At 44.1% G+C, this 24,825-nt stretch overlaps 1 protein-coding gene across 4 annotated transcripts; it reads right to left on the bottom strand.

Moving 5' to 3' along the window:
* Window positions 1-6,168: 6,168 nt before the first annotated feature.
* LOC306779943 (transmembrane protein 87A) lies at window positions 6,169-24,475 on the bottom strand. 4 transcript variants are annotated; one of them, XM_079272061.1, is made up of 21 exons: window positions 24,279-24,475; window positions 23,706-23,778; window positions 23,241-23,338; window positions 22,487-22,606; window positions 22,264-22,320; window positions 20,816-20,884; window positions 20,127-20,201; window positions 18,841-18,982; window positions 18,130-18,191; window positions 16,653-16,836; window positions 16,450-16,549; window positions 16,156-16,249; window positions 15,987-16,064; window positions 11,740-11,848; window positions 11,601-11,659; window positions 10,542-10,645; window positions 10,376-10,449; window positions 9,905-9,966; window positions 9,100-9,152; window positions 8,971-9,001; window positions 6,169-6,963 (listed from the first exon to the last, which is right to left on the bottom strand). In XM_079272061.1, exons 1-21 carry the CDS (start codon window positions 24,402-24,404, stop codon window positions 6,922-6,924), a joined length of 1,812 nt encoding a protein of 603 aa, XP_079128187.1. In that variant the 5' UTR covers window positions 24,405-24,475; the 3' UTR covers window positions 6,169-6,921. The 4 variants fall into 4 exon arrangements, with proteins under 4 accessions (XP_079128187.1, XP_079128189.1, XP_079128188.1 ...); XM_079272063.1 differs by lacking the exon at window positions 15,987-16,064 and adding an exon at window positions 12,356-12,424; XM_079272062.1 differs by having other exon boundaries at window positions 20,136-20,201.
* Between the last annotated feature and the right edge of the window lie 350 nt (window positions 24,476-24,825).

Genomic DNA, 24,825 nt, shown 5'->3' with positions numbered 1-24,825 from the left:
GGGCTGTGTGACCTTTTGAACCCGGAACAATAACAAAAACAGCTGAGGTCCGCAGGTGTCTTCAGGGAGGCGAAGCTAAACTAGTTTAGCGGGGGAACAACAGCAGCTACTGATTCAAACAGGGCTAAAGCAATCGCCACACAATCCCCATTTCTCCAGACCATCATTCTTGCTTTGTAAAAAGAAAACAACAGTCCCAACAGAGACTCAAACGTCCCAACCTAACCCCGCCATGACGGGATGCTTTGTCATTACGGACAAGCCAGAATCAATGTAATGAACACAATGACAAGAATAAACTCACAAGAACCAGTCACATATATTTATATGACAACAAATCAATCCAGCAGCACTGCAGCACTAGAGCACGAGCCGTTCATATTATCATGGAGGGGAATGCCATTGTGTTTTTTCAATGCAACGATTCACAATGTAAGACCAAATAAAATGAATAAATTAAAAAACAAGTACAAAGACAGTAAAGTGCAGGTAGCATTAAAGTGCAATGAATGAAAGTAAAAATGTACGGAATAAAAGCTTAAACAACATTTATATATTTAAAGTTGAATGGAGCTGATCTGTAACAAGTTAAACGTACACATGTCCATGTCCTAACTTCCAAATCACTCTCAACTTCATTTTCTTTACAGTTAGTGTCCCTCAGAGGGTCGACGGGCCACTTGTTGAGACTCACAGCAGCAATAATAACACATGGCTAGCCGTCTGTGAAGTGCGTGGAGACAATAATTCCCTACTGTCGGTTGAAATCAGCAGCATACTGTCTTGCTGTCAGGCCAAATCTCTGGGATTATGTTATTACAGCTGTAATACCAGAGTACAGTAGCTGCACATGCATGCATGCATGCACGCACACACACACACACACACTAAAACTACCTCAGGAAAACTGATGCTTTGTGGTTTAAAAACGATGACTGACGGACAAAGTGGGGTGATAATAATCATGTCAGTTTTGACAATATGTGGGAGTGTAAATGAACAGCAATGAAATGCAGACGAACACAGCGCTTCCTCTCTGAACTGGAAGCAGCTTTGAACAGCAGATGGAGAATATGTCGGGCTGCTGAGGATGTCTTAGTGGTTACACTCGTCTTTAGATGTGTCTTTCATTGGGTCAGCTTTGAGGTCAAAGACATGGAGAGAGGCAGAACAGATGGATTACATGTCAGGATTACAACACAAAGACACCAGCTGCTAAATGTACACCTCCAGTATGTGTGTACTGGGCTGAGATTAAATTACACCAGCAGATTTAAATATGTGAAGTGATTAGTAAAGTACTGACTCGGGCATTTAGGCTCACTGCTATCATTAGATCATATGAGAATCTGCAGGAGGATTTGGACTCGAGTTTAAAGACATTTTAAGCACAGAGAGGATGTTAACATGCAGCGCAGTGGAACGTTCGTTACACTGCGCAGCAGTGTGACTGGAGGCACAACATACTGACGATACAGCTGCCGGAACTCTTTTCTGCAACACTCATCGGCCGAGTCACAGTCGTTACGCTATGGCCGACTTTCAATCAACGGCAGTGGCGGGCCGTGCATTTTATCATTTGTTTCTAGGGGTGTAACAATACACGTATTCGTATTAAACCGTTAAGCAGAGAAGGCTCACCACTGATCAACGCACAAAGCGGAACAACAGATTTTCCTGCAGCCAAAATTGAATACATTGTAATTTGACCCCAATATGCAGACCGCGGCCACAACAAGCGTCCACTGGGATGCTACATTTCTATTTGACCAACACTTAACCAAAGCAATGTACCAATGTACAATGTGAGCTGCAGCCTTCAACAACGCCCGGTTTCAGATACCACCTGAGTCTGACCTACTCCAGGGGTACACTCACATCTCACAGGTGCTTTACTTTATCATCCCAATCGTTCTTGACTGTCAATCAAATTGTTCCCAATGACTTTATATCCTTGTTTTCTGTTTTAATTCGGGCTTTTTGAAAATACAAATGTATTGGGGTCCTTGGGGACCCATAAAAACAATAGGTAGATGCGATGTTTGCCATGGATTTTAATTTATCACACACTTTCAGGGGGTTAGGGAAACGCTGTCAGTCATTTTGAAGGAGACAGACTGAAAGATTTCAGGCTCAGCCAGACCTCTGTCCGTCTTTCTCACCCTGAGTCTTTGCATTCTGTTGGTGGAATATGACACATGTTTCAACAATAAATGCACACAGTGTGACTGCATTAGGGGCGTGGTGAAAACCCTTCTATTATTACTGTTTAAGGGCATAGGATACAGACAATGAACCCTGACAGTTAAACCTGACTTGCTGTTACACTGAAAAACGGCACAGTACCGTGCTGACAGACTGTGGATTCATCAGTCCTCCATAAAGTCTGTCGAACATTGTATTGTGTGCTCAGTTATAGTTGACTCATGTATGTAAACGGTGGTTACTTAACCTTCGAAACAAGCCACAACTTATCAGTGCACGCTCGTGATAGGCGTCTCTGGTACTTCAACAAATAGCACTGCACTCCTGGCATTCGGCACTTATGGAATGCTGATCAGAAAGGTGATGCTGCTCTCGCTCTACTTTCTAAAGGGCCTTCTGAGAAAATACTCATCGTTGACTTCCTGGGCCTGCTGGTATAAGATTCAACACGGCCAGAATTCTGATTGATTATCTGCACCATATTTTTAGGTCAGGAGAAAATAGATCACTGCAAGGCTACAAATACGATTTTAAGGTTTTATTTTTTTACAAACAAAAAAAACAGACACGAAAAATAAAGCCAATATTTGACTTGCCAAATTGTTATCGACTTTTGATTTATTTACAAACCAAACAGCGCACAACATCATCAGTGTTATTGGACAACAAACAGATGCTGCTGTGTGATATGAAACCCCGAGACATCAAACTGAAGAGTTTCTCTCCAAAATGAGACATCAACCATTGATACACAATCCACACACAGATTGGTTGAAGGCTAAAGTAATCACATCGGCTTTTAAATAAGTGTAATGAGCGACGCCTGCCTCCACATTTCAGACTAAATGAACAATTCAGAAGGAACAGATGTTTCATTCTTAAAACCATTTTCATCACTTTTCTTTCCAACAATTACACCAAAGATATTTTGGTGTAATGAGTTTTGAATGTCGGTAAAAAAAAAAAAAGAATTCTCAAATCCTAACACTCGCATTACTTTGGATTTTATACCACGATATCCAGCACATAGACAGTGCCACATTTTCCATTGTAAAGGCCCTGTGCTCCTGCACATTGGATTTAAAAGGAAACATTACCAGCTGTCAAACATTTCTTATCTAAATCTACTTCATTTACATTACTCCATAATTAGGAATCAGACATTAAATATATTCAGATCAGGATTGTGCGAAATAAAAACGATCTATTTGATGAAGCTGAAAGAAACGTGATGTTCCTGATAACAGCGAGCTGCTGATGGCCCGACAGCAGAGAGGGAGAGTGGACTTCTCCCTGCGCCTGAACTGGATGATGTATAGAGTGCTTAGTCCATTCAGACAAGTCACTGTCAACACTTAGCAGGCTCACACACACGCTCACGCTCACACACACACACACACACGCTCACACACACACACACACACACACACACACACACACACACACATACATAATGGCTGCAGTCATAGAAAACGTTGTAGCAGACACTGTAAGTGGTCATGTTTGTGTGTGATCAAGCAAAATAAATACAATGGAGTGAATAGTTTGGTTTCTGTGTGCGTGGAGGACAGATATTCAGCTGTGTGAAGCTGTACGTAGACACAGCAGTGCTTTAGGATAAATGATAACATATCTTAGAGTGTTAGCATGCTAACATCTGCTTCTTACAAACTACAGCTGAGGCTGAGGGAAATACCACCTGTTCTGCAAGTATTTACAGTTTTTCTCAATTGATAAAACACTAAAACCCATTGGCTGAACAAAGTTCTCAGTTGCCTGAACTCATTTCGCTGATTGTGCAGTCTGTTGTCAATACCTTAAACTGTGTCACATGGTGAAACACAATTTGCAGATCTCACTTTGACTTTTCAGCAAAACTCTAAACACATTCTCAGTCTCAAAACACATTCTGCACTCTAATGCACATGTCATCCATACTGGTAAACACAAGTGGCAACAATCAAATAGAAATAGAGAACACATGTCATTGATTAAACACAATCACTCAAAATGGATTTCACTTGTATCAAATGATGTGACACAACCAATATTAGCCAGTTTAGAGAGCAAACAGGTGGTTGAAGGTGGGAAGGAGAAAGTCTGAGAATGGATAAAAGAAACAATGTGAGAGAACATGGTGCTTTCTATTTGTTACAGTAACAGCACTGACTGCTCAATAGATTTTGACTGGTTGCAGGTTCATATCAACAAAGAACAAGAATTACAGTATCACAGAGACAAAGGACACGTTTGTGAGATGCAGGCTACAGTACTGTACAAATAGGGGTACAAGGAGGAGGAAGAACAAAAGAAATTGCAAAGAGCAAAGCACAGGAGTCATTTCTGATCAATTTTGAGCGACTGTAACAGAACATGTTTTCGTTCATGTGAAATTTGTTTTGAGATTAAAAATCTACTTCTCCCTGAGAACTATATGTTTTGAACAATGTGCTTTCTGTTTGTTGGTGTATTGTTTACTGTTGCTTGATTGTTATGTGGGAGTTCGCAGGTAGGACCCAACCGCAAGACCACAGGAGACAGAAGTTACTATTAACAGGTTTTATTGAGACTGTGAAGGTGTGGAGCCCGTGGTCCGACACCAGAGTGGCAGAGCGACGGTGTGAGGCCCGTGGCTCGACACCGGAGGGCTGGCAGCTTGACGGCGAGAGTAGTCCGTGTCACACAAGGAGGGCAGAGCGGCGGAGTGTAATCCGTACACACAAGGAGGGCAGAGGACGCCACGGGGTTGACGCGGGTGAAAGACGGTACGACCTGACAACCCCAGACTGCAGGACCAGAGCTTATGTAGTGCCACGAGACTCATTAGTGGGCCCTGAGTCTGGCGTGTCAGGCAGCAGGAGGTGATCGGCTGGAGTGTCCTCAGCTGTGCACACTCAAGGGTGTGGCCATGGGAGGCGTCTGGAGGCAGAGGACAAACAGAGAGCACATGGCACACAATAACAAATGGGGGAATGACAGAGCACATGAGAGGAGATCAGGGGAAACGGAGGTAACACATAACAGGTCAGACAGGGATCCTGGATCCTGCCATTGATGGTGTATATTATTTTGATCACTTTGTTTATGATTTGAGAGCAGTGTTTGATTTTGAGCACAGGTAAAACTGTTTTGAGGCGAAAGTTTCATTTTGCAAGAGGATTCAGAGGTTTTGTAAATAGTGCTTGAAGATGAGGTTTTGTGTTTAGTTTTGAGAGAATGGGCGACCGTTTCAAGAAATGTGTCTTAGCAAAAACTGTCAAACAAAAAGTAGTCCGTCAAGCCGATTGCTTGGCCCCCTCAATGACTGTAGGTGAAGACGGGTTTGATTACGTTAGCATAGCACGTTAGCTGTGGATGACATGCTCGACCTGAAGCGTCGCCCCTGCAGCTGCACAGAGCGCTTTTGAAGTTAATACTGAGGAACACATCAATATGTACGGGATTCCATGGCATACCATCCAATCGTTGTTTAGATGTTTCATTTAAAACCACGAACTGACAGAGGCAGGATACGATCAAAGTCACTGGGGTTCATCCTCTGGACACCATGAATAGCTGAGAACAAATTCCTCAGAAATCCATCCAATAGTTAATTGTATTTTAGTAAAAGTTCCAAATTGTAAACATGCTGGTGGCCTACAAGTCAGAGTATCGCCAAAAGACAGCAGGATTCATCCTGCGGTGAACATGAATGTCTACAAAATGTAATGACGATCTATCCAGTTGTTGAGATACTGCAGTCTTGACCTAGTGCTGGACCGACCAACTGACAGTCCTTGAGCCGCTGGGGACGGTCCGCGTATGACAAGGCTCTGCAAACACACTTTAGAACTCTCAGGAGGCCTCACAAGTCATCTTAACGCACATCATCATCATCATCATCATCATCATCATCATCAAGAAGGATGTAGAGTGACCTGAAATGCTGATCATGAAACCAGGAGCGGATTTCCTCAGAGTGAATCAAAGATGCTCTACATTTTAATTGATGCAACATATCAATCCTCTTGTTACAGACATGAAGAATACATGTAACAGTAAAACAAGACAACATGCCAACTGTCCTACGCAGTCTGAATAAAATGATCCAAATGTGAACAGTTTTAATGGTTCAAATACAAATACACTGGAACCAAAGCTGGCAAAATATGAATCCAAAACCAAAGGGACCAAAAGCTATTTAGAAATGCGTTTAAGTTGTTTCTTTCTTTCTCAATCCTTGACTCAACAACCCAACAGCACTGACAGACAGCTCAGACACAAAATATTTGATGAGACAATTTTGGACAATCAGATTTCCGCATGTGAGAAGGCAAACAAGTCACTCTATAGCGGAGCACCTCATTTGATCAAATGTGTCCCAAAAAAATTAAATAACAACATCGACATATAAATACAAACACTGAAAATAAAAAGAATCTTTGTGCTGCTGTGACTGATTTGACTCCCAGCGTATTTACAATAAAGGCTTACAAAGCTCATAAAGTCGGGGGTTGAATTACACACAGACACCTCGTAAAGCCAACACTCCTTCTGGGCGTTCCCTCTTTCATCCATCACTTCGTCTAACCCTCTTCACATGTGCCCGGAAACAGCCATCCTTCTCTTTTAATCCACTTTGTTCCCCAACATTAATCTGCATTATACACCTGTCTGTTCACCAGACTCTGTTTTACAAACACTCCTCTCCGTCCGCTTGTCCTTCCTCTTCTGCTTTCACTCCATCTTGGACATCTCAAACTTAGTCGTCAAGGTTTCCTGCAACAGAGAACACGACATCATGCTGAATAACTTCATGGCTACAGTATTTGTCAACGTCTTGTCATTGTTTTGGCGTAGAGGGGAGGGGCAAAGAGAGCGTGGTTTACATATGATCTACATAATAAGGAGCGCACGGCTCTCCCGGTTTTGTAATGTCCCTTCAGAAACCTCTGTCTGACCTCAGGGGTGAATATTTTTATGTTTTCCGAGTCAGGCATTAAATGAGCTGGCTCACTGTCTTCTTCCCGCCGCTCTCCCTCCATCTTTCATCAGTGGCAGACTGTTTCATGGACTCAGTGTTTCAGACTTTCTCAATCACCCTATCCCTCATCCTTCCCCATACACCATTCGACATGAAGAAGCCAATTTGTCCAGCTGTGCTTCTTGGTTTCAAAACAAATTCATCATTTTTGGCAGATAGGTGGAGCGATGCGTCAGCTGGCTACCAAAGCCAAATCCGTCTTTATACATTTCAAGGAGCACTGTCATTTGTTGCCTAACAATTGAAAGAACCAAGTGTGTCATTTGTGGTTATTTACTTGAATCAGAGTCTCTGTATTGGCTAAACACATGTGCAAGATGAATGATGATAAGGAGCGTGCGTGAATGCATCTACAGTTGAAAGAATCAGATTCTTGAAGGAATAAAAACCAAAGCTGTGCTCTGATGCTAGCGAGGCTATCAAAGCAGCATCTGGGCATGGAGGCGGTGGCAGGGTCTCCTTCATTTCCTCCATAATTGTGATGAATTACATAATTTGTTATTATCGGGATAATGTGCAGGTTAGAGTCAGATTCATCTCTTGAATAACAAGAGCGCATTATATCATCTGCCATGAGGACATGAGTACTGGGGAGATACTTCCCCTTAAGTTCATCATCTAATAAGGGAGATTCATGACATTGTTAGTGTTCACTCACGTTTCACACAACCTGCAGTTAAAAACTAATAATCATTGAAATGACAGCAAAAACAAAGTGCTACAACCTTCAATTACAGCTACAGAGAAGAGATCTTAAGGAAGCGCCATTTTAATCCAAGGCCAGAACCTGCCTCCCTTCTCTGCTCTGTCCCTCGACTCCTTCCCTTCCCTTCCTTACAACAGCAGCGCCATCAAGGAAGTACTTCATACGCTCTATGGATTTTAATATCTCTCAGTGTTAATACAGCAGCTTATGTCAGAAGTTGACTCCACGTAAGAGGCACTTTGTTGATTGCGCGATCATTTATAAAAAATCTTTTTAAAAAGGTTCAGTTTAGAGATCAAAGAGTGAATAATTTGGAAAATGGTACGAAAAACAGTCACCAGAGGAGAAACAAGATAAAGATATTAAATATATTAAAGCGATTGGGACTGAGGATTTATGTTTCATATCAGATAAAGAAGATATTTTTGTTTTCAAGATTATCAGTAATGCTGCAGCAGCACTAACATGTCAAATGCACGAGGTTGATGCCGCCACATTGTTCTGCTCGCCATGACCACAGAGAAGAGGATAAAAACTGTGACGTAACCGTGGCAACAGCTGCTCGCTGCCTTGATTGTTTGCTGCAAAATGTGTTTGCAAAGTATTTATGACACAAACTTGAAACATGATTTTCTCTTCCTCTGTAGTGTTTACATCCAGTCCTTTGGATCATATTTTTGAAGGAGCCAAAGACGTTTTCTTGTAGTTTAGAAGATATTAATATACCTGAACAATAACTGAAAAAAGGCCCAAGTGCATAAAAAACAAGCGTCTCCGTCTTTGTTAAAGTTAGTCTTGCTTTCAATCATTATTATTTTCAGATTAAAGAGATTCTTGAAGCTATCTTTAATTAATACTTGATATAGTGCATACAACTCATTTCCATCAGTGCCTGTGTGTGTAAATGGGAAATAGGAGACCGACCGCCCGGTTACGAGTCATATCAAACAAGTGAAAGAGAAATACTGATTATCTGATTGTCTGTGTGTGGTTACATCTTAGTTTAGTCATGAAATGAGAAAAGCAGACGACTTGCCTCATCAGAGTCCAGCAGGGGGGGCAGGGCGCTGTGAGACGGAAGGAAAAGCATAAGCTTTGAAGAATTTCAATTGATGATCTTTTCTGATATGTTATAATCAGTGTCAACATTGTGATGATGACTTACACATCTGCCATAGATGAAGGGATGTTCTCTTCGACCCATTTCAGATCCTCATCCTGGAAAAACAACAAAGTCAGCTGATGTGTACATTTCCTCCTTCAAGAATTTATAAAAAGAACACGATTATATTCTATGTAGAACCTTTGACTGACCGAGGTCGATCAAACTCATGATGTTCCACATGATTGAGTTACTGAAATTAGCTGAAAGGTCACTTTGGTCGTTTGTTTCACTGTTTAAAAGCCACTGCTGAATAACTGAGCTGTACCTGCGATAGTGAAATTGTATTAGAAGTAATCTTTTTATCCTCAGAGACTACCGGTACCTAGAGCCCAGTTATGGAAGCGAAGCTCAAATTCTACTTCTAACATCTGCGTGGCTGTGAAGGTCGGCATGACGCAAATTTCATCATCCGTCCGTGCGAACAATCCGCGTGCAGCCAGAATGTGTCGTCAAATAGGCCGTAAGCAGGATGCGTAATGAACATGAGTCAGTATCTAGTGGTGCTAGAAACAAAACCACATGGACGCCTGCAGTATATTTTTGGGAATATAACGTCCCTTATTAACAGTGTCACAACCCAACGAGCCCCTTATCGCAGTATCGCTACTTACACATCTACTGCACTCAAAACTGTGGTGAAATAATGAAATCTGAGGAAAATCTGAAGTAAAACTGGAACTACTGCTGACAAATTCCACATGTCAAATTAATTTGGGATGGAGAAATAAAACAATAACAAGATTGCTGGCGAGCAATAATGGTTTTAATTCGTTAAAAAAGGCAGCTGCTGTTGATTGTCACTTACCACCTTGTTGGCTTTGGCTGTGCCATTGATCTCATTTTTCATGCCCCTCATTTTCACCCCCTCTGGAGATACACAGGAGTATAAAGCAAAGACATCATGAACTCACTTACAGAACTTTCCATGATGCATATTTCACTGCAAGCTGATCACATACTGACGATGGTTCTACGACGTTAGGTTTCATTTTAAATGAAAAAGATTATTTAACATCTGGCTGAAAGGCATTTGTTGAAAATAAAGCATCTGGGACATTTACAGTAATGTTATGCACGGTGTCTCCAACTAGCTAACTGACGGACGAACTACCTGACTAACTAACAAACTAACTGAGAAATAAACTCAACAAATAACTAAATAGATAGGAAGGTACTGAGGATGGTAGAGAGGTGAGACAGAAATATCACAGGAAGGGAAGCGAGGAGCCAACAGGTGAGGAAGGAAAGAAGGGAGTAAAGGAGGAAGGCTTCTGACCGAAAGCCTCGTTCATCATGGGCTCCTTCTCCTCTTCCTCACTCTCTTCATCAAACAGAGGACTGAAGGCATACCTGACAAACACACAGGGAGAAAGAAACTGACTTTACTTTGCAGTTGGAACGAGAAAAGGTGTGAATAGAACAGCCCTGCCATCCCCCCTAACCTCTGGTTATTGGCTGACGGTCGCCACAGGAACATGATGACCAATAGGATGATGGAGAACAAGAAGCGCCAGAAGGCGTCATCGATCCACAGCTCCCTCCAGTCCTGCAGAGAGGGAGAGAAATTGATTTATTTAATGAAAACACTTTAAAAAAAAATATCTTCATTTACATTCTGAGAATAAATCCAAATTAGACTTTAAAAAAAGATATTAGAAAAGTGTTGTGACATTACTAAGCTGTGTATTGATGGTGAAATATATGAAGGGTGACATAATAAAGTTTAAAAAGAAGTTCATAACTTGACTTTCATAAAGAACTGCAACTGAACTGTTGCCTCCTCTATTGCTCTCCCACAGGTTTCTTCCTCTTTCCTCCCCGTTAAAGGGGTTTTTGGGGAGTTTTTCCTGTTCTGATGTGAGGGTCCCGGGACAAGAAGATGTCAAATGTGTACATATTATAAAGCCCTCTGAGGCTAATTTGTAATTTGTGATTTTGGGCTGTACAAAAATAAATTGAATTGAATTGAACTATAGTTGTATCAACCCTGTAACCTAGAATATATAGTTATAAACTGTTCATTGTCAGCAGCAAATGTGTTTTGGGAGAGATGTGATGCTTCCGTTATGTTTTTTTTATCAGCATTTCTATGTTTGTAATGAACCTTTAACACAGTGGCAATATATTCAATCGGTTTCCTACAATACTTGCTTGTTGCATCTGAAGCATGAGAAATGTTTTATGGTATCGTTAGGCTACTCAAAGTACATCATTTAGAATGAAGTCAAGTTTAGAACAACAACGTAACATTTCCAGGACCGGAAATAAAATTGCAGCTGAATTTCATTCAAGCAGCACCAATTGATCTTTGGCAAAACCATTTTGTTGTATACGGACGTACATTTAAAAAGGGCTGAACTGTGTACAAGGTCAGGACTTTACAATGAATCGTCTCTTCATTTAGGCAGTACATGTTTGTCCTTCAAATAGAATTAAATAAAAAACAACACCACATCAAACCGAGTAACACAGTTTATACTAAATCCTGCTGCTGTACTCACAGACTGACATTTAGATATTTTGAAGGTCTTGGTGCTCCAAATGATGAAGATGACCGACGCTGGAAAACACAAATACAAGCTTTGAAGACGTGAAATGTGTTTCAGCAAACATTGAAGACTGACTGAGTATTGTTTGTACCTATGACAGCGAAGATGAGCGTGTTGGTGAAGTGTCTGTAGAGAGAGAGCTTCACAACGTTCCTCCTCAGCTTCAGCAGCTTCATCGTCTGAGCCAGACTCACAAAGATGTGACGACAGTCAAGGAACATCGACGACAGTAAACACTACCAGCTAGATTTGGGTTTTCATTTCCAATTTAAGATCACGGTGTCTGTATCTTAATGAAACATTATTGTACAATGAAGCCAAAACTAAAAGGTTTAACCCTTGAATTTAAGGTGAGCTGTTTACCATCCCACCTCCTGTGGTTGGTAAGGTTTGCATTTGCACGAGGGACAAGACAGCGTAGGTCCAAGACTTTTTAAAGTTTCACATGCTGCACATCGTCTACAGTCTAAGATATTCTAGTGTGAATATAGGCACTTGAAAATACAGCCAAACCTATATTAAAATAGCTCTATACTTTGGTTAATTGCATGATATTTGCATTGAGAGAGTTTTTGGTGGACACAAAAAAATATACGCAGAGACAAACAAAGCAGAAAAATAGGGAAAAAGAAAGAAAGAGAGAGAGAGAGAAATAGAGAGAGCCAGGTTCAGTTTTACTAAAAAGGGGACGATTTAGTCGCAGATATCCACCAGCAAAGGGTAGAGTCGAGCACAGCCAGAGGAATAGCAGCCAGGAGAACTACATCACCTTCAGCCTACAGGGAGAGAAAAATAATGAAAGAAGAGGAAAAGGTCACCATAATAGTAGGAAAGAAGGGGAGAGTACGGAGAGCAAGAAAGCAGAATGAAAAAAGGGTGGATGATTATCCACGAGGAGGAAGATGCAGAAGTGTGCAGAGACAAACAGAGGGAGTTGAATGTAAAGAGAGGGTTGAAAAGGAGAAGAACAGAAACGCAGACACAGTACCACACTTAATAGGCAGCTACAGTTAATTCCATTTGGTTCAAATGGGTGTACTAGGTGGGTGGGGTTTACCAGAGTACAGTCTACCAAAACAAAAAAGAAACTGAACAAAATATAAACAGAGAACGTCCTGGAGTCAAACCTGCAGAGCAACAAACGAGAAGAAATGAACCTGAATCCAGACAGAAATGCTGTCTCCATATACATTCTGTACTTGTTAGTTTGAGTGCATGAATGCATTCACACCAAGTATGGCAAAATGCAGTGCTCTGTGAGTACACAGATGGTGTACTAATAATAGATGGTTACCCACCATAACATGTGAAAACTCTTCTGAGACTCGCTGCCTGATGACCTATCCTAGCTTCAACCATTCGAAGTCCACACCAGCTCAGTGCCTAACCTCAACCACACCAGCTCAGTGCCTAACCTCAACCACACCAGCTCAGTGCCTAACCTCAACCACACCAGCTCAGTGCCTAACCTCAACCACACCAGCTCAATGCCTAACCTCAACCACACCAGCTCAATGCCTAACCTCAACCACACCAGCTCAGTGCCTAACCTCAACCACACCAGCTCAGTGCCTAACCTCAACCACACCAGCTCAATGCCTAACCTCAACCACACCAGCTCAGTGCCTAACCTCAACCACACCAGCTCAGTGCCTAACCTCAACCACACCAGCTCAGTGCCTAACCTCAACCACACCAGCTCAATGCCTAACCTCAACCACACCAGCTCAGTGCCTAACCTCAACCACACCAGCTCAGTGCCTAACCTCAACCACACCAGCTCAATGCCTAACCTCAACCACACCAGCTCAGTGCCTAACCTCAACCACACCAGCTCAGTGCCTAACCTCAACCACACCAGCTCAGTGCCTAACCTCAACCACACCAGCTCAGTGCCTAACCTCAACCACACCAGCTCAGTGCCTAACCTCAACCACACCAGCTCAGTGCCTAACCTCAACCACACCAGCTCAGTGCCTAACCTCAACCACACCAGCTCAGTGCCTAACCTCAACCACACCAGCTCAGTGCCTAACCTCAACCACACCAGCTCAGTGCCTAACCTCAACCACACCAGCTCAGTGCCTAACCTCAACCACACCAGCTCAGTGCCTAACCTCAACCACACCAGCTCAGTGCCTAACCTCAACCACACCAGCTCAGTGCCTAACCTCAACCACACCAGCTCAATGCCTAACCTCAACCACACCAGCTCAGTGCCTAACCTCAACCACACCAGCTCAGTGCCTAACCTCAACCACACCAGCTCAATGCCTAACCTCAACCACACCAGCTCAGTGCCTAACCTCAACCACACCAGCTCAATGCCTAACCTCAACCACACCGGCTCAATGCCTAACCTCAACCACACCGGCTCAATGCCTAACCTCAACTACACCGGCTCAATGCCTAACCTCAACCACACCGGCTCAGTGCCTAGCCTCAACCACACCGGCTCAGTGCCTAACCTCAACCACACCGGCTCAGTGCCTAACCTCAACCACACCGGCTCAGTGCCTAACCTCAACCACACCAGCTCAATGCCTAGCCTCAACCACACCGGCTCAATGCCTAACCTCAACCACACCGGCTCAATGCCTAACCTCAACCACACCGGCTCAATGCCTAACCTCAACCACACCGGCTCAGTGCCTAACCTCAACCACACCGGCTCAGTGCCTAACCTCAACCACACCAGCTCAATGCCTAACCTCAACCACACCAGCTCAATGCCTAGCCTCAACCACACCGGCTCAATGCCTAACCTCAACCACACCGGCTCAATGCCTAACCTCAACCACACCGGCTCAATGCCTAACCTCAACCACACCGGCTCAATGCCTAACCTCAACCACACCGGCTCAATGCCTAACCTCAACCACACCAGCTCAGTGCCTAACCTCAACCACACCAGCTCAGTGCCTAACCTCAACCACACCGGCTCAGTGCCTAACCTCAACCACACCAGCTCAGTGCCTAACCTCAACCACACCAGCTCAATGCCTAGCCTCAACCACACCGGCTCAATGCCTAACCTCAACCACACCGGCTCAATGCCTAACCTCAACCACACCGGCTCAATGCCTAACCTCAACCACACCAGCTCAGTGCCTAACCTCAACCACACCAGCTCAGTGCCTAACCTCAACCACACCAGCTCAATGCCTAACCTCAACCACACCAGCTCAATGCCTAACCTCAACCACACCAGCTCAATGCCTAACCTCAACCACACCAGCTCAATGCCTAACCTCAACCACACCAGCTCAATGCCTAACCTCAACCACACCGGCTCAGTGCCTAACCTCAACCACACCAGCTCAGTGCCTAACCTCAACCACACCGGCTCAGTGCCTAACCTCAACCACACCAGCTCAATGCCTAACCTCAACCACACCAGCTCAATGCCTAACCTCAACCACACCAGCTCAATGCCTAACCTCAACCACACCAGCTCAATGCCTAACCTCAACCACACCAGCTCAATGCCTAACCTCAACCACACCAGCTCAGTGCCAAACCTCAACCACACCAGCTCAGTGCCTAACCTAAAAATAGAAGTACACTGCCGTGTAGAACACTAAGTACACTAACGGAAGTCTCCAACTGAAATTGAGAAACAGCAAAAGACAGACGTGGCTTTCATATTTTATCACCTAGCTAAAGCTCGTGTAAAGACATGAATCTGTGATAAATCACTATAAAGAATTAAAGTGACAGGTATGAGTCAGTTATTTCTGGTTCTTTATTGTAACATGGACTTGGTTATTAAAGTGTAGAGATTGCTCAAATGTTTAAGGTTTGGCAGAGTAGTGTTGTATTCTTATCACACTGCATTCATAGGCATTTTTCACTGCCTCTCTCTCTCTCATAAGTGTGCCCTTTTTCTTTCCTTGATCTTAACAGAGTTTTCTATGATCTTGGTAGTTGTGGCTGCTTTTAACTCTGGTTAAAGTTGTTAATATCCGTTAGATTAAATCATCATTTATTGCAAATGCACATCATTTAGTGGTGGACGTCATTATAAAACAATAACTTTCTCTCAGCACCAGTATCTTCCGTTGCCTAACTGTTCCTTTTTTGCTGTAATATTTGAGGGCAATATGTATTGCACAATCTTTGTGCACAGAATCTGCACATCCTACACCGCAGGAAGACTAGATGGTACGACTGCCATCAGATAATGGGGATCATTTAAATTAATACATATACTTGCACACTTAAAATGATAGACAGTGAATATAGACCTGTATTTGAAAAATAATATGTGATTCAGTGTAAGTTATGTGCGATAAAAGAACCTGGAAAGTCAACATGTTTGCACATGTAAAAGGATATCCACCAGACAACACAGGAGTCAGTGAAGGCCAGCACTATGTCACACAAAAGTCTACTGCTGGATTGGTCGCCTCGATCCTAGAGAGAAAAAAGTTAAGACACAAGCGCGCACACACACACACACACACACACGCGCGCGCGCACAAACGCGTACACACACACGACTTACAGCGTTGACTCGTAGGATCCCCTCAATGACAGAAAAGATCAAGTAGAGCAGACCAACTCCGACTACTCTGTGGAGCAACGCACCGAGTCTGGGCCTGGTGGACAGACAGACAGACAGAAAAGAGTGTTATGGATCAGTCACACCAAAATAACTGGTCATAGGCATGACACAGAATTTTGTTTTACATTTTATAGACGAAAGGATTATCTGAAAATAATCATTAGATGTAGTACAGCACAAATTTCACAAAAATACAAGAAAACCTCATGATGTTAAAAGAAGGAAAATACTTACTTAACGATGCCGTATCCCAGACTGGCGATGATCACCAACACCCTGGCCAGAGTCCTCTTTACCGCAGAGAGCACCTCAGCAAACACCACCGCCCCCTGGACTGCAGGAGGACACATTACAACGTGTTATCTCGCAGCGCTCCGCTGCGTCAAACGTTCACCCCGAGATCAGTCCAGAGAAACCACCTCTGTGTCTTCACCTACCTGACAAGCCGTCGTATCTGATGCTCTGGAACTCGCCGTAGTAGACGGCTTTCTCCAACATGCCCAGGAAGATGACTCCTCCGATCCAGAACTGGATCCTGAGCAGATCCCTCCAGTAGCACGCCGACAGAGCCAACCACAACACCGCCAGCAGCACGTACACGATACACATGACCATGTAGAACTGGAGACACAATTACAGAGAGAGGCAACATTGACTTTGGGAGAAAAAAGAAAGAAGACATTTGTCAAATACAACAGATTCTTAAAAGGATCATTTGGATATTTTGAAGTTGGGGGCTGTATGAGGTACTTATCCATAGTTTGGGTATTACCAATAGGTGGCAGTCGGCACACCCCCAGTTTGAAAAAACAGACAGGAGTACAAGCACCTGCATAAAAGCAATGTACTCTCGACAGGGGGGGCGGCAAACTGTAGTTTAGACACCTAAAAAAAACACCAACCAATTGTGCACTACATTCAAAATATAGCGCGTAATATGCCTATAGAGCAAGTTAAGTCAAGCAGCTTTAAGTTCCTATTTAATGGCATCCTGACGGGGAACATTACAAACTGGCATGGGATGTGCACTGTCCAGGACAGGAGGGCAGCAGGGGCTTAAAACTGCCCCCCCCCCCCCCCCCCCCCCCCAGCCAAAGCCTTCTCACCCTGCTGCCGCCTCGTAAAAGACACACAAGTATCAGCTCCTATCGCACCAGACTTCAGAGCAGCTTTTGTCTCCGGCTGTGAGACTTCTTAATTCATCCTCCACCCTACATGTAGAATAGAGGGTTTATTTGTGTTTTTCTGATGTAGCTAAATGGTACAACAAACAAATGTTGTTGTAGAACAACAATAAATAACCATGTAACCTCAACTATGGATAAGTACCTCGACTTCCAAACTATAGCTTTCAGTGCTCTTTAAATGAATGTTTCAGTTTAAAGGACTTGAACTTTGACCTACTCATGGCGGCGCCCTGCTTGACAGCGGCTGCACTGGCTCCGACAGTGAGAAATCGGTAAGAGACCTCATCTTCATCCCACACGTACAATTGGATCAGATATGTGCATTTCTTTTGTCCTATTCATGCTTACAGTATTAACCTATTGCTTCTGTCATTTGCACTCTTTTCTATTGCAGTCATGACCTGGATGCAACATTATTTCGTTCTGCCGCGCACTTGTCCTAATAGTGTGAATAACAACGAAGTTAATCTTGAAGTCTCTCCATGGATTTATTAATTGGGATGAGCAGCGCTTTAATCCCGTGTGCCCTGATTGGGCGTTAAACACAGCGTCTGACTCTTCTTTTGGTGAGATGCTCTTTTAAAGGATAAATCTGGTGATGTTCTATATTTCCCATGATCTATATTTCTATTGATCCAATTGTTTACAGAGAATAGGAAAGAAGACTGACTAACCCATGTTTGATTGTTGTTCCTACAGTGTTATTTTGTCTTGCGTATCCTCTTACCACCATCATAGGCCACTCAGCAGCTGATATGTAGTCATGAGGACCCTTCATGCTGATCTGCACTGCAAACACAAAGAGGCGCCATCAGATCAACTGGTTTTCTACATTCAAACTCCAGACGTGGAGACACATCTGAGAGGAACACAGCAGCTAGCCATGCCGCAACATTATCGATCACTTTGGGACATTCAGAGCTGATTCGCAAGGGTCGGTAAGAAGAAGAAGAAGAAGAAGAAGAAGAAGCATTCATTTATTAGTCCACAGTGGGGAAATTATTCTCTGCATGTGACCCATCCCTGTATATAGGGAGCAGTGGGCGGCCAATGACAGACACCCGGGGAGCAGTTAGGGGTTCAGTGTCTTGCTCAGGGACACTTCGACACAGGACACGGTGCAGCCGAGGATCGAACCGGTGAGTTTCGGCTGGTGGACAACCCTCTCTACCCAGTAAGCCACGGTCGCCCCCAAACAATATAATATAAATCCACTGTGTTTGTTTGCTCTAGGTAATGTTTCAATACTGCCGTGATGTGCAACCTTGAAACACGTCGTGTTAGCAAGAGCATCAGGAACAAAGTGCACAAACATCCTCAGCAGCAGTTAGCGGAATGAACTTAAAAAGAAAGAACTCACTCTTCAAGCATTTGAACAGGTCGTACATTACTCTGTAGGTGGTAGGTGTGTGTGTGTGTGTGTGTGTGCGTGACTGACATTGTAGAGTCCAGGGTGTGGGGGGGGTAGCGGGTTCAGGGGCTCTGCTCTTGTCTTTGATCTCTTTGATACTCAGGATGAACATGTACGGTCCGTCCTCCCAGCTCTCGGCCACCACATCGAATTCTGAAGAAGCAGCCATCTGAGCAACAAAGACAGTCAATTAATCAATCAGTCACGTTATTTGTCCACAGTGGGGCAATTGGTTATGCAGCACATGCATACATTTAGGGCACATTATTACAACACTCAGACCAAAAACAACCACCCAATAAACCCACAGTGGAAACACTCAGAGGTGGCAGAGGGTACAAAGGAGTGTTTGAATGTATTGAGTGTATTTTGAGTGTATTGAGTGTAACGAGTGGGAGTCTGAGGAGGGTTCCAGAGGGCAGAAACTGAAACGGTTGATGTAAAGGATTAGGAACAATCAGACAGGATGGATTCTGTGTTCTTATAGAACTGTTTGTTGGAAAAGAACAGTTTCCTGTGCAGTGCCGGTGTTTCTGACCATTGAGTAGAGGCAGATAAAAAGAGAAAGTGACTCATTCAAAGGTTGATGACAATTGACGCCAGGTTTCTGTCAACTTGGAACTTAAGCCCCTTTTTCCACACACACACACACACACACACACACACACACACACACACACACACACACACACACACACACACACACACACACACACACACACACACACACACACACACACACACACACACACACACACACACACACACACACACACACACACACACACACACACAGCGTGTAGCGCGTCATAGAAACATGGAAGTACTCCAGGATCTACTTATGAGCAATCGAAGACGAGGGGAGAGAATTCCTCTTTGTTTGATAGAAACAAAAGTAAAGTTGAGCTTTGCTGTCAGCTTTCAGACTCATTTAAAAAAGGGCGAGAGAAAAAGAGAGAGACATTGCGAGCGAGCTGAGAGGGCGGGCAGAGAGACAGCGCGGCGGCGAATGACAGGAAGGAACCTGTTGATGTTGATTTCATAAATGATGGTCCAGTTAGAGTCAAACTGACCATAAAGCAGGGGGTGATTTACGGCTTACTGTGATTGGCTACAAACCAACATGTGACATCATGATGACCACTTCCACTTCTTACACAGTCTACGGAAAAATGTCCGCTGACATGAGATTGCCGACTCGGCGTCACGGCTCCGTAATGCACTACGTATATATACAGTACTCTGAGATTAGAAGCAGGAACCTCTCAAAGTCACGAGCGTCGCTCTGTCTGCTGTAACGACACTGAACAGACCTGACTGACCCCTTTGGGAGGGACGGCAGCGTTTTCCTTTGGGGCTGAATCACCCTCCTCCTGTGCTGCAGCAGCCTGAGACAGAGAGCAACACAATCAGTGAGTCAAACATTTAACAGTTAAACATCGAAAATCATAGTTCATCTCCAATATCTATCCATGTTGTGCAAACACCTCCTTCAAACAACTGGATTATTCTACAGAGAAACATACATGACGTCCTGATCTCATATTTCAGAGAGTATTGGTGGATAACGATGTCAGTAAAACTTTATTTCACTCTGTGATGGTTAACGTTAAACTGCGGTTCACATGCGTGCCGAACCGTTAAGGGATCGGTACGGATCACGGACGACAGAGGTCCGTTACACCACTAGTTCTAGTACATGTTAGCTGTTGTATGGTGTGTTCTACTGGACCCATAAGGGCTTCATGGTGCAGGTTCTCTTCCAACTATGCTCTCCTGAACCACGTGTCCTCTCTTTCTCCTGCTCTGCTCTTTATTCCACAGAAAGGTTGAATAAATCTGTAACTCAATGTTCCACTGGAGCTTTGGATGTTCTGTGTTCTTCATTCTAACGTCTTTACCGCAGGTTTCATTGGAGGCATGTTCGACTACACTGCAGTTATCTTTGTCTCTGCCTGTCCTGCTTCCTGTTCTGCATGACGGCTTTGTTGGATGTGCACACCTTTGGCTTTGTAGGTTTTGAAGGAGCATCACTCCTTCTCCTCCGACCTGAAGTCTTCTCTGTGACCGGCTGATAAACACACAGAAAAAAGAAAAGTATTTCAAACAGTTAATGATAATAAACAAAAGGATTCTTAAAGATGAACGCAACATGTTAGTTTCCTTAAAGGATCTTACTTTCCTCGACTAAATGTTGTTGAGGTTTCTGCTAGTTACTTTGTTTACTTGTGATTTAGAAGAAACACAGGCTGCATGATTTCAGGGTTATTTTGGTATTTTTTAAAGCTGGACCATGTTTCTATGTCTGAGTGACAACATGATTTAAACGGGTCAGCGTTTTAGGGAGAAGACTACGGACGTCAGACGCTGCAACGTAAGCGCACGATGCAACTCCTCACCGTCAATGCACGGCCGCTAAAAGTGCTCGCTTTGGCCACAGACCGGCTCAGACTGTTAGAAGTGTGACGACATGATGGAAAAGACCCTCTCGTGCGTTCTCACGCTTCACCTTTCGCTTGATGCGGTCGGTTTGTTACTGTGGGTCTCGCTCAAGTCTCCTCCTAAATTCTGGCATTGTATCAACATTGTCAAAATCAGCGAAATATTCAGCTCAGACGTTGAAAATGTGTACTAGGCCCGCCGTGATAACTATGTTGTAGACTTATCGTACACGCACATGAGCATTCCTGCTGAACACGTCGCCCGTTAGTGATGGCGAGACGAAGCGTCATGAAGCTTTCCATCCAATTGGTTCACTCATGGGCCGAAGCTTCATGCTGCTTCATCTGCGCCATCAAGTGGACAATAAATGTGAAACGGGCAGAGTGATTATCATGACACCATGGCATCGGAGTGTGACGCATTGAATTGAATGAATGATGTTTGTGACGCTCGAACAGATTGCAAACAAACGCGCAACAAAGTCCCAAGTCCACCCGATGTGAGGGGATCCATTGTGTTTCGTAGATTTAGAATCGCACGCCAAACTCGCGAACGTCACCACATACGTCATCACCACGAGCCTCGATACGCGCTTCACAAAAACCTTCCTGGATTACTCGACACACGCGTCGAGGCCTCGACACGGAAGGACCCATCACTGCCGTCCGTTGTATTACCGTGCGTGGGCGGCAAGAACCGATGTTATCTGACACAAAGTGTGGAGTCAGAAGGCCAGAGGGAGCTACGAATGATTGTTATCACAGAACAGGTCCGTAGAGTTCCTAAAGACACACTCCCGTCTAACTGGATTCCCCTCGGAGAACACTGGAAGTCTTTACAGTTGTGCATTCTGAAGGCGGCCTGCGTTGAAGCTACACGGCCGCTGACGGCAGCAGCAACATGAACTGGGGCTGTTCAGCCTCGGCAGCCATTTGATTCTTCTCTTTGTCTTTGAGCAGCTCTGGTGGGGACAGACGGGCAGAGAGACGGAAGCAGGACGTGTCTCACCTGTTGACGAGTCACTTCTGTCAGCCGTGTTTTCATCTCAAGCACATCCGGGACGAACTGTGTCATAAAACAAACGCACCACAGACACATCACTCATTACTTATTTGTTTGCACTGTGAGTCAATTTATATACACTGTGTGTGTGTGTGTGTGTGTGTGTGTGTGTGTGTGTGTGTGTGTGTGTGTGTGTGTGTGTGTGTGTGTGTGTGTGTGTGTGTGTCACCGTGTTGGGGTTCATGTGTGGCTGGCAGGTGACGGCAGGATATTGGTGAAAAACATAATATCCACTTCCTCCTCCTTGTTTGACCTCCGTCGAGTTGAAGTATTTTCCTGCGCGCGCCATCTGGAGACGGACAAACAATGAGACGCATGACAAACACACCGCTGCAGGGACAACACACCGTCGCTATGGGACAACACACCGTCGCTATGGGACAACACACCGTCGCTATGGGACAACACACCGTCGCTATGGGACAACACACCGTCGCTATGGGACAACACACCGTCGCTATGGGACAACACACCGTCGCTATGGGACAACACACCGTCGCTATGGGACAACACACCGTCGCTATGGGACAACACACCGTCGCTATGGGACACAGCAAGCGGACTAGGTTTTTCAGCAAAAGCAATGGACAAATGTATGAATATAAAGCATTTTTAAACAATATTTTGTATCAATGATTGATTTCTGTAGTGGTAGAAGCAGGGTATTGATGCAGTAAGGACATCAGGCCTCAGGTAGAACATGTCCGATCATTAATGAGTAAATAAATAACACGGACTTAAATAGTGATCATAGGAATTCAAAATGTGTTATTCCTGTATTAAGTGTTTAAATGTACACCTGTGTGGTTACAGACCTAAAGTCAGAGCAAACCAGAGCTACAGATCTGGACCTGAGAGGTCGGGTTGAGGTTGTGAAGGGCTCAAGAGAAGAAGAGAGCAGAGAACACAGTGGAGGGTCTCACGTCCAGGCTGAAGACTTCATCGTAGCAGTGCGAGTTCCTCAGATACCACGACAGGTTCAGCTGGACGGGTGTCGACGAGTTGCAGGTCTCTGACACCACTGACCACAGGGGGGGGGGGGGGAGACAAAGAAATCACGTTAAAGTAACAGTCCGCCTCTTTGGTTTGCCTTTTAAAGCCAATTCCCACTAGAAGGCATTCAGAGCGGTCAGATCGCTGTACTGGTCACACTACACAACGCGATGTCTCGGAACCGGGAGTTTTGAGGTGACATCGAGATCTTCACCCGGTCCGTCTGCACAAAAACACGTGACGCAGCAAATGACGTGAAACATGTGTGACCGGGTTTCTTTGATCAACAGAACTTTCCTTGTGTTCACGTTGTCGATGTTGTCGTTAGCACACGAGTTCTCAAAATGTCCACATTTCTTTAGCTTCTGGTTTCCTTTAGGTCTTTGTCTACTTACGTTTGAGATGGATGGAGCTGTTGTTGAACAGAGTTTTAGTGAAGAAGAAGAAGTTCTGTTTCTTCAGAGTTTCCTGGAACAAACCAACGCAAACAACTGATGAGACTTCTCCTCGTGTTTACATGAGCAGCGTTTGTTTAACAGCAGCAGTGCTTCCCTCGTTGAATCTCAGGCAACTGGGGGATTTATTGACTTTACACGTGAATGTGCCTCTGAAGACAAACACAGCGGTTGGAAGAGCCGCCGAGCTTCCTGTTCAACTGTGAGAACGAGGAACTTCTCACGGTTACTAACACCAGAAGAAGAAGAGGATGGAGGGAATATGACTTGTCTCCTCCCACTGATTTAACGGTTAATTCATTTAGACATTTCAGACCATAAATAATCTACTGACTCAAATTGTGTTGAAGAGTTTCGGGCCGTGATGTTGTTCCAGACATACTTTTAAGAAGATCAATAATTTTGTACTCAAAACATTTTCTTTTGTCTGTCATGATGTGGTGGAAAAACACTCTTTTTACATCCACGGCTAAAACACGCCGACACTGACAACATGACAACCAGGAAACTCACGCTGTCGATGTTCAGGATCCATTTTCCCGGTTCGGACACGGCACCGACCGTCCCGATCAGCACCAGCAGCAGCGCCAAAGACCAGAGTCCCGGTCCGGTCCAACCCAGACCCGTGGAGCTCGACATTTGTGACCCACGAAGAAAAAAACAAACAACAGAAACAGCTAAAACCACCGCGACAACTCACAACTAGCTGGGCATTTCCTGGTTCCGGCTGACGTTGGCAGGGAGGAATGATGCTTTCAAGGGCCACGGGAAGTTTAACAATTTGTTTTATAAAGATGTTGTTTTTTATTTTAAAAATACAACAACAATCTGTAGTATTCACGCTGAAAAATGTGGGGTTGTAGTCTCTAACTGTGAACACAAGATAACAATTAACGCTAACATGATCATTTATTTTATTTTCGTTCAGTAGTCATTGCTTCAGTTTGAGCCCTCTAGTTTTACTTTGAATTACCGGATTAGCCGAAAGTGGATGTATGCCATGGTGTCTAGCTTGACACACGTTGATGTAGTTCACCACCGTGACCACCAGAGGGAAGCA

The sequence above is a fragment of the Melanostigma gelatinosum genome (genome assembly GCF_949748355.1).
Source record: "Melanostigma gelatinosum genome assembly, chromosome: 7".
Lineage (NCBI taxonomy): Eukaryota > Metazoa > Chordata > Actinopteri > Perciformes > Zoarcidae > Melanostigma > Melanostigma gelatinosum.
This window is presented reverse-complemented; position numbering and strand designations above follow the sequence as displayed.

Excerpts from the sequence above, each read along its gene's own strand:
- LOC306779943 (XM_079272061.1), bottom strand. The coding sequence starts at position 24,404 with ATGTCGAGCTCCACGGGTCTGGGTTGGACCGGACCGGGACTCTGGTCT. Across the intron at positions 20,202-20,815 it reads CAAAACCTACAAAGCCAAAG|GCTGCTGCAGCACAGGAGGA; the intron begins GTGTGCACATCC and ends TCTCTGTCTCAG. Across the intron at positions 9,153-9,904 it reads CAGCCAAAGCCAACAAGGTG|GATGAGGATCTGAAATGGGT; the intron begins GTAAGTGACAAT and ends TTGTTTTTCCAG.